At 46.7% G+C, this 15,492-nt stretch overlaps 1 protein-coding gene across 12 annotated transcripts in view; it reads right to left on the bottom strand.

Moving 5' to 3' along the window:
• The window catches only part of OSBPL3 (oxysterol binding protein like 3), a 160,992-nt gene that overhangs the window by 25,664 nt on the left and 119,836 nt on the right, over positions 1 to 15,492 (bottom strand). For all 12 annotated transcript variants that reach the window (XM_059728901.1, XM_059728907.1, XM_019498026.2 and 9 more), the window contains 2 exons: positions 15,029 to 15,122; positions 762 to 1,012 (listed from right to left, as the gene is read on the bottom strand). In XM_059728901.1, the coding sequence (XP_059584884.1) occupies positions 762 to 1,012; positions 15,029 to 15,122 (345 nt within the window). The remainder of the gene's footprint in view (positions 1 to 761; positions 1,013 to 15,028; positions 15,123 to 15,492) is intronic.

Here is a 15,492-nt window from a genome sequence, read left to right as displayed (position 1 = left end):
AAAAACGTGGAGCCCATAACTGCATGCAATGCTCTAGTTAAGGCCTAGCCAGGGCCAAGTAGAACGGTGCCATCACTTCTCATGTCTTACACCTAATACTCTTGTTGATGCAACTCAAAATAATGTTTGCTTTGCTTCTTTTCTTTTTGACCATGTCACATTACTGTCTCACGTTGAGTCTGCAGATCCATCAATACCACCAAATCCCTGTCACCAATCCTGCTACCCAGCTAGTTATCTTCCATTCTGCAATTGTGTATTTGGCTATTCCTCCCTAGGCACAGCACTTCACATGTTTGCATTGAAAAGGAAAAAACAAAAACCCCACAACATGTTACCAAAGAGATAAGATGTCACACCATTTATACTCATGAGGGAAGCATATTGGTTTAAAAATCAGCAGGGAAAAAGTATTGCAGAACAGACCTAAGTTTTTCTCTCGTCTAAAGCTGCACGAAAAATCAGACATCAGAGAATAACTGCTCCCAATTAAGACAGTGAAAATTATATCCTATGTGCAAAGATTGCAAACAGTAGTAAAAAGTGCACATGTGAGAGCATAATGCACCTATTGTATATAATAAGACAATATATTAAATTATTACTAGATATATTAAATTTTGGAGCCCTACCCCTTTAGGATAGGGGCACAAAGAAAGAACTGGATAAGTGCTCTCATCTCTTGGACAGACTATTTTTGCATCACACAATTTATTAATTAAATCTAATGTTGTTCAGTATTTGAAGAAAATAATGTTTACCATCCTTTCAAATGGATCTGGAGTATGTGCTGCTTTATCTAATAGCTCACTGTATTCCAGTTCTTCACAGAGACGTTGAAGAGTGTTAAGTGGCTCATTTAATTCAACAGGCATGGCCACTTTGGAGAGATCCTTTCCAATGTTGTTTCTCAGGATATTCCATAGGCTAATGTTACTTGTATTAGGACATGGTGCTGGCAAACATGTCCTCCGTTCAGAATGGCATTCTATCCTGATTTCCCCCACAGCGACTAGAAGGAAGTTCCAAAAACACATTAATCAACTCACTACATTACATAGTTTCATCTTACTCAAACATAATAAAATACACATTTTATAGAAAAATACGGCTGAAAGGGACCTAGTCTAGCCCTTGTTCAACACAATATCAATCTAGCTAAACCGGCGGGGGGGCAAAATACAGCCCACAGGCTGGACCCAGCTTGCAAAACCATTCTATCCGGCCTGTGGGGCCCCTAAAAAATTTAGAAAATTAAATATTCATCTGCCCTTGGTTCCTGTAAAAAAAATGACAGGAATCAAGGGCAGTAGGACCCAAGGGAAGGCTGGTGGGCTCCCACAACAGCAGCACCCACCCAGCCCCGCCCCCCCAGCCAGAAGCCCCAGCAGCAGCTTCTGGCTTGGGACAACATGGCTGCCCCACGCCAGAACCTCAGGTAAGTGGGGGGGACCCCAGGCAGGGAAGGAGCCTGGGGAAAGTGCCCCAGGAAAAAGTTGAGGAGGGAGCGGCCCCTCAGCTGCCCCATGGTCAGTGCCCCACACTGCAGCCGCTTGCAGCCTGCGTGGGGCTGCCTGTGCCTGCTCAGGACAGCCCCGTGTGGGCTGCGAGTTGCTGCAGCAGGGAGTGCTGGCCACAGGGTAGGGGAGGGGCTGCTTCCCCCCCCCAGCATTCAGCTTTTCCCCAGGTGCCTTCCGTACTCCTTCCCAGCACAGGGAAAAGTGACCCCTTCCTGCCCCGTGGCCACCGCTCCCTGCTGCAGCTGCTCACAGGCCGCACAGGGCTGTCTGGAGCAGGCACAGGCAGCCTCACACGGGCTGCAAGTGGCTGCAGTGTGGGATGCTGGCCACAGGGTAAGGAGGGGCTGCTTTTCCCCCCTGCGCTCAGCACCACCTTGTAACCCAGCCCCACAGACAGCCTGGGCCTTGTGCGGCTCCGGGTTCACCCACTGGGGCTGTGCATGGGCAGCAGCTGTGGCCCTCCCACTTGACATGCTGGGCAGTGTTTGCCACCGCCACCTCTGTGCTGCCCAGTACGCAAGCTCCAGGTGGCTCCACAGACCTCTGCCAGCCTGTGCCCCGTTTTGGGCCCCACCGGTGCTGGACCTGTGACATTGGTCCCAAGACATTGGGACATTGGTCCCAAGATGGTGACCAGGGGGCAGGGTACCTGTCAAGGGGTGGGGCTATCCATGCAGTCCTTGACAGCCTGCCAAAACTGGGTAAGCAGCCCTCCGCCCGAAATAATTGCCCACCCCTGATCTAAACCATTCCAAGCATCTGTCCAACCTACATTTAAAAGTTTACCGGGCAGCTAGCAGATGCCACACAGGTGAGGGAGGCGGTGGTCATGGGAGATTTAAACTACCCAGGTATCTGCTGGGAGGAGCAGACAGCCAAAACAAGCCACTCATGGAGGTTCTTACACTGTGTGCAGGACCTCCACCTAACACAGGTGGTGTCTAGTCCCACCGGGGTAGCGCCTTGCTTGACCTGGTCTTAGCAACAGGGGATGATCTCGTGGGGAACATGCAAGTTCATGGTAGCCTGGGAGATAGTGACCATCACTTGGTCGAGTTCACTATCCAGCGAAGGGTGGGTAAAGTAACTAGTGGGGCTAAGGTGTTGGACTTCAGAAGGGCCAACTTTAGCAAGCTTAGAAGGCTAGTTAGTGAGGGGATGCAACTCAAGAACATAGAGCAAATGGGGGTCCAGGAGGGTTGGAGGTATCTCAAGGGAGTGATCCTTGGGGCTCAAAAGGAGTCTATCCCATTACATAGGGAGGGAGGTAAGGGGGCAAAAAGCCCCCTTGGCTGAACAGGGAACTCCAGGAGAGTCTGGGGGGCAAAGAAAGAGATGTATAGGCAATGGAAGCAGGGAGCAGCCACCAAAGAGGAATATATCTCCCTGGCACGCTATTGCAGGGAATCAGTTAGACAGGCCAAGGTGGCGCTTGAGCTCAGGCTGGCTTCAACAATCAAGGACAATAAAAAGTCCTTCTTCAGGTATACAGCAGGCAAAAGGAAAGCTCAGAGCAACATAGGGCCCCTGCAGACAAATCAGGACAGTTGGTGGTTGACATGGAAAAAAAAAAGCAGAGCTCTTCAAGAAGTTCTTCGTTTCAGTATTTCTAAGTACTGATCAAGCCAATTCTCCTACCTCGATCTTTGACGGATGTCCACATGGCACCAGTCCACCTATGGTTAGTTCTGAAATAGTTAAAGAACTCCTGGAGGAGCTGGATGGGTACAAGTCAGCAGGCTCGGATGACTTCCATCCACAGCTGCTGAAAGAATTGGCCAGTGTCATAGCTGAGCCGCTGGCACAGCTGTTTGAGCACTCATGGTGCTCCGACCAGGTCCCTGAGGACTGGATAAGGGCCAATGTGGTGCCCATTTTCAAGAAAGGGAGAAGGGATGAGCTGGGTAACTTTAGACCAGTCAGTCTTACCTCTATTCCTGGGAAAATGCTAGAGAAAATAGTCAAAGAACACATTTGTGCAGGCCCAGTAGGGGAAACGATGCTGAGGGGAAAACAGCACGGGTTTGTCACACGTAGATCCTGCCTGACAAACCTTGTAGCCTTCTATGACCAGGTCACACACTGCCTGGATGTGGTAGCCGAGGCTGATGTCGTCTTCCTGGACTTTAGGAAGGCCTTCGACACAGTTTCGCACCCTATCCTCATTGGGAAGCTAGCAGACTGTAGAGTGTATGCCTACACGGTCAGGTGGGTGGCCAACTGGCTTAGGGACCGCACCCAGAGTGGTAGTGGATGGTTCCTTCTTGGTCTGCAGGGGTCCTCGGACCAATATTATTTAATATCTTCATCAGCGATTTGGACGAGGGCGTGGAGAGCACCCTCTCCAAGTTTGCTGATGATACCAACTTATGGGGCAAAGTTAGTACACTGGAGGGCAGGGATCAGATTCAGGCTGACCAGGACAGGTTGGATCAATGGGCAGAGAGAAATAGGATGCAATTTAATGAAGATAAATGTAAGGTACTCCACCTGGGAAGGAGGAACCCCCAGCACACCTATAGGTTGGGGAGTGTCCTTCTCAGCAGCTCGGAAGCAGAGAGGGATCTTGGAGTCATAATTCACTCCAAGATGAACATGAGCCGGCAGTATAACGAGGCCATCAACAAGGCCAATCGCACCTTGTCGTGCATTAGCAGGTGCATGACTAATAGATCAAAGGAGGTGATGCTCCTCCTCTATGCGGCACTGGCCAGGCTGCGGTTGGAGTACTGTGTCCAGTTTTGGGCACCACACTTCAAGAGAGACGCGGGGAATCTGGAGAGGGTCCAGAGGAGGGCCACTCACATGATTAGTGGCCTTCATGATAGACCCTACAGGGGGAGGTTGAGAGAGCTGAATCTCTTCAGCCTTCACAAGAGACAGCTGAGGGGAGATCTTGTGGCCACCTATAAATTTATTAGGGGAGGTCAACGGGGAATAGGGGAAGTGCTGTTTACTAGGGTGCCCCAGGGAGTGACTAGGAATAATGGGTGTAAACTAATTGACAGTGGATTTAGGTTAGATATTAGGAAGAAATTTTTCACAGTAAGGGTGGCCAGGATCTGGAATGGGCTTCCAAGAGAGGTGGTGCTACCACCTAGCTTGGAGGTCTTCAAGAGGAGGCTAGATAGTCACCTGGCTGGGGTCATCTGACCTCGGTCCTCTTTCCTGCCAGGGGCAGGGGGTCGGACACGATGATCCATTGTGGTCCCTTCTGACTCTACAATCTATGAATCTATGAATCCTACAGTGATGGCGATTCCACACGCTCTCCAGGTCAGGGGTTTTCCATCTTTTTGGATCAGTGTACTCCTGGCAATCGGACGCAGAGCGGGGGAAAGGGGTGTGGTGCATGGCTGGACATGGAGCGGTGGCACCTGCCACGTGCGAGCTTCCCTCCTCCCCTGCGTCCAGCTGGCTGGGAGGCACCTGCGTGGCAACATAGGATGGTGTGTGGCAGCACTCCATCTCCGCCCGCCTGCATGTATCCCCTAGGGCCTTCTCAAATGCCCCCAGGGGTACGTGTACCCCTGATTGACAACTCCTGCTCTAGCTAATCTGTCCAAGTGTTTGATTACCCTCATATTAGAAAAGGGGGTTGTAATACCTAACTTAAGTAGTGCTGGTTGCAATTTAAGACTTTTACTATACTACTACTTGGCCTGTGCCTTGTGAACAGAGAAAGCAATTGATCAATTCCCTTGTATAAACCCTCTTTTTATTTGAAAACTTATCAAATCCTCCCTTAGTCTTCTCTTCCTCAGACTAAATGATCTCAGGTTTTCCAGCTTTTCCTCATACGTCATGTTTTCTAGCCCGCTAATCACTGTTGTTGCTCTCCTCCATCCAATTTGTCCATGGTCCCCATACTGGACACAGTACTCCAGGCAAAGCCTCACTAGTGCTGAACAGAAAGGAAGAATCATTTCTTTCAACTTTCATAACATACACCTGTTAACACATCCACCATTTCTTTCTTTTAGCCAAAATTTCAATCTCAGTATCATCCAGATATTTTGATTTTGGTTTTAAGATACACATGTATGCTAAAAACGTGAAACTAAAACTTTTAAACTAAAAATAGCATGAGATTTACATTTAGCATAACTGATTAAAGATACACTTAGAAAGCCTCATGCTTTTAAAGGTTGCTTTTGAATTTATAAAAGAGTAAATATTAAAACTATCCCTTTTTAAGATAGATGAATTCATGTTCGTTTAAGTGACATAGGAACTCCTTCCTGACAGAGCTTCAATTAAGCTGACAGTTTTCAGAAGGCGTAAGTGCGATTTACAATATCCAAGTATGAAAGCATCCCTTTCTATCTCTTCCTACTCATTTGAATGTTTCTATTGAATGAATTAGCTGCTGTAGGGAAGCACCAGTATTTGAATTACTCTGATCCTCCTCATACTATAGCTCTACACAGACACCTATGTGGCCTGTAGTAGTGTGATATTCACAGGAAGTGGTTGGTTGACCATTTTGGGTCAGGGGTTAGTTGTTACAATAAAGGCTTAATGAGAAGAAGTTTCCTTGCCTCTTCCTAAAATTCAGAACAACAAATGGTGAAGCAGTGGGAAATCCTGCCACCAACAGGAAATTGAACAGGTGATTCCCAACTGATGGATCCAACTCTAGCAGCAGCTGGATCCAGTGCAGAGCATAGCTAAGCTCCTCTATCTGCAGCACAGCACAGTACAGCACTGAGGCTAGCTACAGAGATCATGCAGACACTCGCATTTGCACCACCAGAACGGACTGATTTCCAATTCCCTGGAATGTGGCCTTGATGGATCAGGCGTTTTAATCACTTCAGGGAAGTGTCGGGTCTGGACACAGTCGGAAGCTTACCAAGTGAATATTCTTACCTACTGTACGGAAGATCAGGTGGATGAAATTCTGCTGTCATTGCCTCTTAGAAATGCAGAGAAAAAGCAATATGCTGCAGTGATAGAAACATTAACTGATCATTTTCTGGGCAAAAGAAATGTAATTTATGAATGAGCCAGATTCAATCTCTGTAAACAGAAGCCTTCAGAATCTGTGGACAGATGCATGCGACAGGGATGTGGATAACCTTGAGAGGGTCCAGAGGAGGGCCACTCATATGGTTAGGGGCCTGCAGGTAAGGCCCTACAAGGAAAGATTGAGGGACCTGAATCTCTTCAGCCTCCGCAAATTCAGTCAGTTTGTGGCTGTCTACAAATTCATCTGGGGGGGGACAGCAAGAAATAGGAGATGCTCTGTTTACCAGGGCACCCCTTTGAGTAACTAGAAATAAAGACCACAAACTGACAGTGAGCAGATTCAAGTTAGACATTAGGAAGAACTTCTTTACAGTAAGGGTTGCCAGAATCTGGAATGGGCTTCCAAGGGAGGTGGTGTTTTCCCCTACCTTGGGGGTCTTCAAGAGGAGACTGGACAAGCACTTGGCTGAGGTCATCTGACTCCAGCTCTCCTTCCTGCCTGGGGCTGGGGGTCGGATTCAATGATCTACTGAGGTCCCTTCTGACCCTAATATCTAAGAATCATCACATCTTTGTATACAATGGCTGAATCCTGCCAATATGGGGAGCTTAAGGAGGAGCTAACTAGGGACCACGTAGTTGTGATTTAATGCTCCAGAAGGCTATTACATAGGCTCGCCAACCACAGCTAGCTAAACAGCAACAAAGAGAAATCGGGAGTGATTCTCAGTCCTGTCAGGCATTACTTAATATGGATACAATGCACACTATAAAGAAACTACAAATACAAATAGAATTGACAGGCACAATGAATACGGGAGTGGTCCTGCCAGTACCCACAGCAGCAAACAAGTGGAAAAAGAGGCCAATGCCACAGGTGTGGACAAAGTCCAGGACACAGTCTTGCTCAGTGTTCTGCTACAGAAGAGATATCTTGGTGATGTAAAAAAGAAAGGTCACTATGCTTCAGTCTGTTGCTTTACCATGGGAGTCTGAAGTCACAGAACAGGATGTAGAGGATTGCACAGTAATTTTAGATGAAGTTACAAAGTCTTCATCAGATCCAGGAGTCTGGATGACAGAAATTGAGCTCAATAGACAGCCAATGCCATTTAAAACAGATACAGGAGCAACAGTCTCAGCTATCCCTGATCCTTACTACAGCCCACATTCTCCTTACCCCTACTAAACTGCTATGGGGACCAGGAAACATTACCCTCAAATTACTGGGATCCTTTAATGCAAAGATGACACTGAAGCAGAGATGTATAGATCAGGAAGTCTATGTGATTAGTAATCTTGCTATGCCTTTAGTTGGCTTACCAGATATACAGGCACTGCAACTTGTCTATCAACTAGATGAAACAGTGGACCAGAAATCCTTGCAGCAGTACTACAGAACCAAATACCCATCAGTCTTTCCTGTTCTGGGGAAAATGTCAGGTAAATATCAGATGTGCCTAAAAGCTGATGCCATTCCATATGCATTAACTAGTGGCAAAGGTACCCATCTTGGACAAAATTAAAGAAGAGCTAACACGTACGGAGGAAATGGGAGTAATTCCAAAGATTCAAGAACCTACTCCTTGGTGTTTTAGGATGGTGGTTGTGCCAAAAGTCAATGGTAAAATTAGGATGTGTTGACCTCACACAGCTGAACAAGTACGTGTGCAGAGAAAGACACAGTCTTCCTTCCGCGGAACACACCTTGGCTCAAGTTGCAGGAACCAAAGTTTTCACAAAATTGGATGCTCGGGCACAGTTCTAGCAGATTCCTCTAGCTGCTGAATCATCCAAGCTAACAACTCTTATTACTCTATTGGGACAATACTGGCTTAAATGGCTACCTTTCAGAATCTCATCAGCTCCTGAATTCTTTCAGTTTGGGATGTCACAGATACTGGATGGCCTACAAGATGTTCTTTGTCATGCCGATGATATTTAATTGTTGGGACCACCAAGGCACAACATGATGCAAGAGTGGATGCAATACAGAAAACTTCAAGAGGCTGGAGTTATACTTAATGAAAAGTACACCTTTGCTACTTTGCAGATCATGTTTGTGGGATATTAGATTACACCACATGGGATTCAACCAGATCCATCAAAAATTGCAGTGATCAAGGGGTTCCTGGAACCAAAGATGTCCCCGAATTACACAGATTTTTAGGCATGACTACATACTTGGGCTGTTGTTTGTCAAACTTGGCAACAATAATAGAGCCTTTAAGAGACCTCTTAAATGACAAGAACATATGGTGCTGGGGACTGCTATAGCAGTCGGCCTTCAACGAGATCAAATCTATACTCAGTTCCTCCCTGATACCGGCCCAATGTGATCCAACACAAGACACTCATATTGCAGCAGATGTTTCATCATATGGGCTTGAAGGACTGTTACAACATCACTGGGCTCCTATTGCTTGTGTGTCAAGAACACTTGCTCCACCTGAAACTCAACATGCACAAACAGAAAAGAAGCAGCACTGGCATAACATGGACATGCAAGTGACTCAGAACATTTCTTGTGAGACTGACTTGTACTTTACAAACTGATCCCAAGCCACTTGTGTCTGTGTTAGGAGACAAACCTCATGATGAACTTCCACCAAGAATCCAGAGATTTCAGCATTTTGAAGTGAAATTCACCTACATTATAGTACACATCCTCGGAGAAGAGTTATCAACAGCTGATACTCTTTCTAGGGCACCATTACAGACTCCACTGTCTCCAGAAGAATTCCGCCAAGAGTGAGATATTGCTGTTTATGTGGATGTTAATGCAGATGGGCTACCCATATCTGCTTCGCTACAAATGAAAATTCAGGAAGCTCAAGAAGCCAAATCCTCTTGCCAAAAGAAAAAGAAATACTGCTTGGAAGGATGGCCTCAAGTAAGGTTCGAGGACTGTGAACAGGCAAAGTACCAACAAGAGAGACTCATTTTCCATGTTGTCAGAGACTTAGTCATGCTGCACAACAGAGTACCGATACCTTCAACACTATACCAGGAAATCCTAGAGAAGATTCATGATGCTCACCAGGGCATTACAAAAACGTCAAGCCAGGGCTTACCAGACAGTTTGGTGGCTTCTTCATCTGTGAGGACATACAGAATTGGGTGGCTAGTTGTAAGGTTTGTGCTCAATGTTAGGGTGACAATAATTTGGATTATTAAGGAGCACTGGATTTGTAGCTGAATACAAAGGCATGACCTGTGGCCTAGCAAAGCTGCTGACCACAAGGCAGAATGATAACTAAGCCAACCATTTGCTTATGTTAAGTAACCATTTTAACTGTGTTAACCATTTTCTGAGGGAAAAGCAGCAAGTGAATCTGTGCAAGTCTGTGTGCTGTGGACTAGCTACAGTAAGGAATGAGATAAGATACAGGGGGCCAAAAACGGTGAAAGATGGTACAACCTAAGACAGAAAAACAGACTGGAAAGTGAAAAACAACATGTAATTGGTAACAGAATCCAAGATGAACATATGCAAAAAGATGAATGGTGATTGGTGAAGAAGACTCCAGAAGCTTCCAGGTTTTGGTCAAAGTCCACCCATTGACCAAAGAAAAGGAGTCAAGGTCTCAGACACGCGCTCATAGTAAGAAGTCATATAAATGAATGAAATGCATAGGCAATTCCATGCTAATGAAGCAAACAGTAAACTGAGGCAGAGCTTAAGATGGGAGAAGAAACGGGTGGGACATAGGAGGGGCGAGGGTGGAACAAATGTTAATAAACATGAACCAAAGTGTATAAATGTAGAAAAAAACTATTGTTCATTGCAGCTCCCTGTATTCCATCAGTGTGGGAGCTAGTCCGAAGCCGTCTCCATTCTGAATAAAGCTGTTGCGAGCAATATGTGCTGGTGTTTGCTCCCTGCTCTGCTCAGGCTAATGAGTAACAGGATCCATGGGTAATTAGACTGTCATCTCCCTAGTCATTGGGCACCGCATGGAGTCGGGGTCTAACACTCAACACTGACCAGTCTATGTGGAGCCATGCCTCATAACTGATTTATCAGATCATCCGTGGCAGATGTTGGGAGCCGATTTATTCACCTGGAAGTGTTCTGTTTACCTCGTTGCTATGGATTATTATTCCTGTTATGTGGAGGTGGTACAATTAGAGCATCACAACAGAGAGAGTTATAATGGCATTGAAGAGTATATTTGCATGCCATAGCACACCTTCAGTTTTGAGAACTGATAATGGCCCACAGTTTTTTAGAGCCGTGTTTAAACGGTTTGCAGCCCAACATGACTTTCATGTCACCAGCAGTCCAAATTTCCCTCATGGTAACGGAGAAGCAGAATGTGTAGTGAGGACTGTGAAGAATGTGCTCCAGAAGAATGAAGATCTCTATAAAGACACTCCTGAACTACCATTCAACACTGTTGGAGCATGAGTGGAGTCCAGCTGAGTTGCTTATGAATTGCTGGCTCCATAAAACCCTCCCAAGTATGATCAATGACTTGGTTCCAAAACTTGTCGATCCAAAGGAATTTCATGAGAAAGAAACAGATAAAGGACCGTCAGAGACGGACCTATGACACCAGGCATGCTTCAAGATGTGCACCTGCTCTTCCCCTCCATCAGGAAGTCTGGATCCCAGATCCAGGGGTCAAAGGCACCGTCCAGGCTATGACAGATACCCCTCTTTCATACAGGGTGGAGATGCCTAGTAGTCTTTTCCACAGGAATTGAGAACATCTCCATCAAATTACACCTGTTTACCAAACTAGGTCTGGCCGTGCCTCAGTTCCACTGAAGAGATTAGATCTGTGAATTAGTTTGGTCTAAATGACTAGACTTACCAATGTTTCTGCTTTGCTTAGGTTCCTTTTGTAACTAAGTGTATAGCAAGTTTTTCCCTGAGAAAGGGGGATGTAGTAGTAAGGGTTAACTTCCTTACTAAAGAGTGATGTCATCCACAGGAAGTGGTCGGTTGACCATTTTACAATAAAGGCTTAATGAGAACAAAGTTTTGCTGCCTCTTCTTAAAATCCAGAATAACATGGATGAGAAATTCTAATCTCTGTTGCCTCAATTTCCCTACATGTTTATTTGAAACTTAAAAGGAAGAGTCTTTCATCTAAGAAAGTGACTGATCTCTCAATTAGGGTATTAAAAGCAATTTGGGCATGGTGAATGGTTTTGCAGTATGCTATGAAATGACTGGAGACAGATTCAAAACAGAACCACACTGGAAACCTGGGTCTTACCACAAGAAATCAAAGGAATTGATCAGGGTAGACTGTGTGGCTTAGTTGTATCCACATTCTATATCTCTCCCCCACAAATCAATTACCTTTGTTTTTAACCACTCCGAAGATCTACTAGTGGGAACTGGCACTGTGAGAAAAGCATAGACCAGGCCTAGTCCAGTTGGCTTTGGTCAGCCTCAGTAAATTCCCTTTTTCTCTATGTGGTTCCCCCCACACAATTCTGTAAAGGTTTGTCCTGTCCAGAGGATGCACAGCTAGATGTGTATCCCTCCATAAAAATTGTAATGCTTTACCCAAAATGTGCCCAAAGGATATAGATAGTTTTTTAAAGAACTCTCACCACTAATGTACTAGGGTAAGGGAAATGACAGAGCTGCGCGCAATAGCCACTATGACTTGGACTACAGCTGTACTGGTTTGGGAATCAGTGGGAGATTTTAGAAAATTGTCAGTGCCTACAAAACCTGTGTCAGTGCAAATCTTTGAGGGAGAACATTCTGCCTCTGCCATTCTCCCAGCCACTGAAGACCCAAGAGTGAACTCCTATCCCAGCTCCTGGCTCTTTGAAGAAAAAAAAAAAGTTGCCACACCAGCTGCTACCAGGGGGGTGGTGGGGATCTCCACTGCCCCCCCACTGCTCTATTCCATGTGGGAAGTTCTGTCACAAGTCCCCTGACCCCTGCCCTCTCTTCCAGCCCCCCCATGGCTGCCCCACCCACCCCAGCTCCCAGCCCTTAAGCTAAAAAAGGGCAGCTGGACTTGCCCTTCTAGGTAGTGCATATGGCGCTAGCTCCTTCTGGCTGCAGCTGCCATGGACCCCAACCCTGTAGTACTGGCAGGGACTGGCAAGGCCCTGTACACACAGCCCTGCCCCAGCCCGCCTTATACCTGCTCTGGACTTGCCTGCCCAATCTGAGCTGTGGCAGCAGTTGGGCAGAAGCTGCTGCTCAGTGTGGGGGAAAAAGTAGCCTCCCCCCTTTGCTGCTGCTGGCCCCTTCTTGCTGCAGCTGCCTAGAGCCTGTGCCCAGGCTGCTCTGCAGCTCCTCTGCACTGCTACCACCGCCCTGCTCGTGGTGGATGGGTCGGTCTTGACCTGGAAGGGTGTGGGCAGTGGGGTCCCGCAGGGCTCGGTCCTTGGACCGATACTCTTTAATGTCTTCATCAGTGACTTGGACGAGGGAGTGAAATGTACTCTGTCCAAGTTTGCAGATGACACAAAGCTATGGGGAGATGTGGACACGCCGGTGGGCAGGGAACAGCTGCAGGCAGACCTAGACAGGTTGGACAAGTGGGCAGAAAACAACAGGATGCAGTTCAACAAGGAGAAATGCAAAGTGCTGCACCTAGGGAGGAAAAATGTCCAGCACACCTACAGCCTAGAGAATGACCTGCTGGGTGGCACAGAGGTGGAAAGGGATCTTGGAGTCCTAGTGGACTCCCAGATGAACATGTGTCGGCAGTGTGACAAAAACATCAAAAAAGCCAATGGCACTTTATTGTGCATCAGCAGATGCATGACGAATAGGTCCAAGGAGGTGATACTTCCCCTCTATCGGGCGCTGGTCAGACTGCAGTTGGAGTACTGCATGCAATTCTGGGCGCCACACTTCAAGAAGGATGCAGATAACCTGGAGAGGGTCCAGAGAAGGGCAACTCGTACGGTCAAGGGCCTGCAGACCAAGCCCTACGGGGAGAGACTAGAGAAACTGGACCTTTTCAGCCTCCGCAAGAGAAGGTTGAGAGGCGACCTTGTGGCTGCCTATAAGTTCATCACGGGGGCACAGAAGGGAATTGGTGAGTATTTATTCACCAAGGCGCCCCTGGGGGTTACAAGAAACAATGGCCACAAGCTAGCAGAGAGCAGATTTAGATTGGACATTAGGAAGAACTTCTTCACAGTTCGAGTGGCCAAGGTCTGGAACGGGCTCCCAAGGGAGGTGGTGCTCTCCCCTACCCTGGGGGTCTTCAAGAGGAGGTTAGATGAGTATCTAGCTGGGGTCATCTAGACCCAGCACTCTTTCCTGCTTATGCAGGGGGTCGGACTTGATGATCTATTGAGGTCTCTTCCGACCCTAACATCTATGAACCTATGAATCTATGAGTGGAAGGGCAGATTGGGCGCAGACTCTGGCCAGCTGCAGCATGAAGGGGGTACTTTTCCCCCAGGCCCAGCAGCAGCTTCATCCCGTCTGCTGCCGCTGCTCAGCGTCGGCAGGTGGTTCGGAGCAAGCACGGGGCGGGCCAGGTTGGGGCTGTGCATGCAGATTTTGGCTGGTCCGGAGCTGGTCCACTTTGCCGGGCTGAATCCAGACCAGGCATGGGGCAGGCTGGGGTCGGGGCTGTGAGCATGGGTTCCCCCAGTACCACAGGGCTGGGGCCAGCGGCAGTGGTAGCCAGAAAGAGCCACCATCGCCACCTAGGCTGCCTAGAAAGGTAGGGTGGGCTGGAGTTGGGGTGGGGCTGTGTGCTGTTGGTGGTAGTGCATGGGCTCCCGCTGTTGCAGACTAGCACCAGGCAGCTCCCCAGAACTGTCTATGTGGGCCCAAATAATTGCCTGTCCCTGTTCTAGTAGATGCATCCAATCTTGATTTAGACTGAAGGGGTGGGCTGTCTAATACAGAATGAAAACAAAGACCAAATACCACATTAAGCTGCTAATATACAAGAATTAAAATGATAAGGCTCTAACCTATAGCGCTTCATTGTCCCCAACTACGGAACAGCAGTCATTCAGATCTGTATTTTATCTTTAAAGAAAAATATGCCCACAAGTAACATCTATGCAGTCAGGAAGGCATTCATCACCACAATCATCAGGACAAACAAATGCAAAAGACATCTTATGCCCACACACCAGGCCTGTCAGCATACAGTTACTCTAAACAAGCCACATTCTTTAAATGTAGTTTATGTATTTCGAATTCCACTGTTAAGAAGGGAGACAAATTCTGACTGAACATGCACAGAGCTGAGAAAATATCTACCTTTTAAAGAAGAGAAACGAACTTGGGGTAGCAACCCCAGAGAATCCCAAGGTCATAGCAAGAAGCCTGTGAGAGGCTGCAGTCTCTGCAGAAAGTGACACAAAGAGCAGACAGGAGCCTGTGCTGATACCAGGCCACCATCAGATGACCAGGGCACGGTTGCTTGTAGTAAGAGCATCCAGACTACACTACTCCAAAACAGTTCAATACTTAAAAGGAAAAACAAAAAAACTAGAAGTTGTCTACATCTGACACTGGAGAGTTATTTCTGGTAAGACCAAAATCTACTTCTCGGAATAGAAGATAACAAAACCAGTCTTACCCAAAGTTTGCCTTTCATTCTCAATGTCATTACTTAGGTTATCCTCAGAGATGTTATCACTTATATCGCTGACGTATGAGTCATCATCTGATACCTGGAGAGGGTAGAGAACAAACAATTTGTATCATATTTATTATGTTAACCCTATATGTGCATAAAAGTTCATAATATGATACTCCTGCAATGATATTATTTCAGAAATCAGTAGTTTTTGTTAAAGCTATCATTAAAACAGATTTGTACTGTTTGCACGGTGTTCCAATAGAAGCAAGAGGTAGACCTGAGAGAGAGCAATGAAGTGTTCTTGAAAGGTCATTACTGAAAAAGTTTCATAAGCAACAAAGCAAATCTCATCTTCTTTGATCCTACTAAAGCTTTAGGGAGGTGTTTCTTAAAATATCAGAACTTCAAACCTTTCATAAAATTCTCAAAAGCTCTTAAAACAAACAAAAAAACTTGTAAAT

Source organism: Alligator mississippiensis, chromosome 5 (genome assembly GCF_030867095.1).
Source record: "Alligator mississippiensis isolate rAllMis1 chromosome 5, rAllMis1, whole genome shotgun sequence".
In the NCBI taxonomy this organism is placed as follows: Eukaryota; Metazoa; Chordata; order Crocodylia; family Alligatoridae; genus Alligator; species Alligator mississippiensis.
Note: the sequence above shows the minus strand (reverse complement) of the source record. Positions and strands in the feature narration are given on the sequence as shown.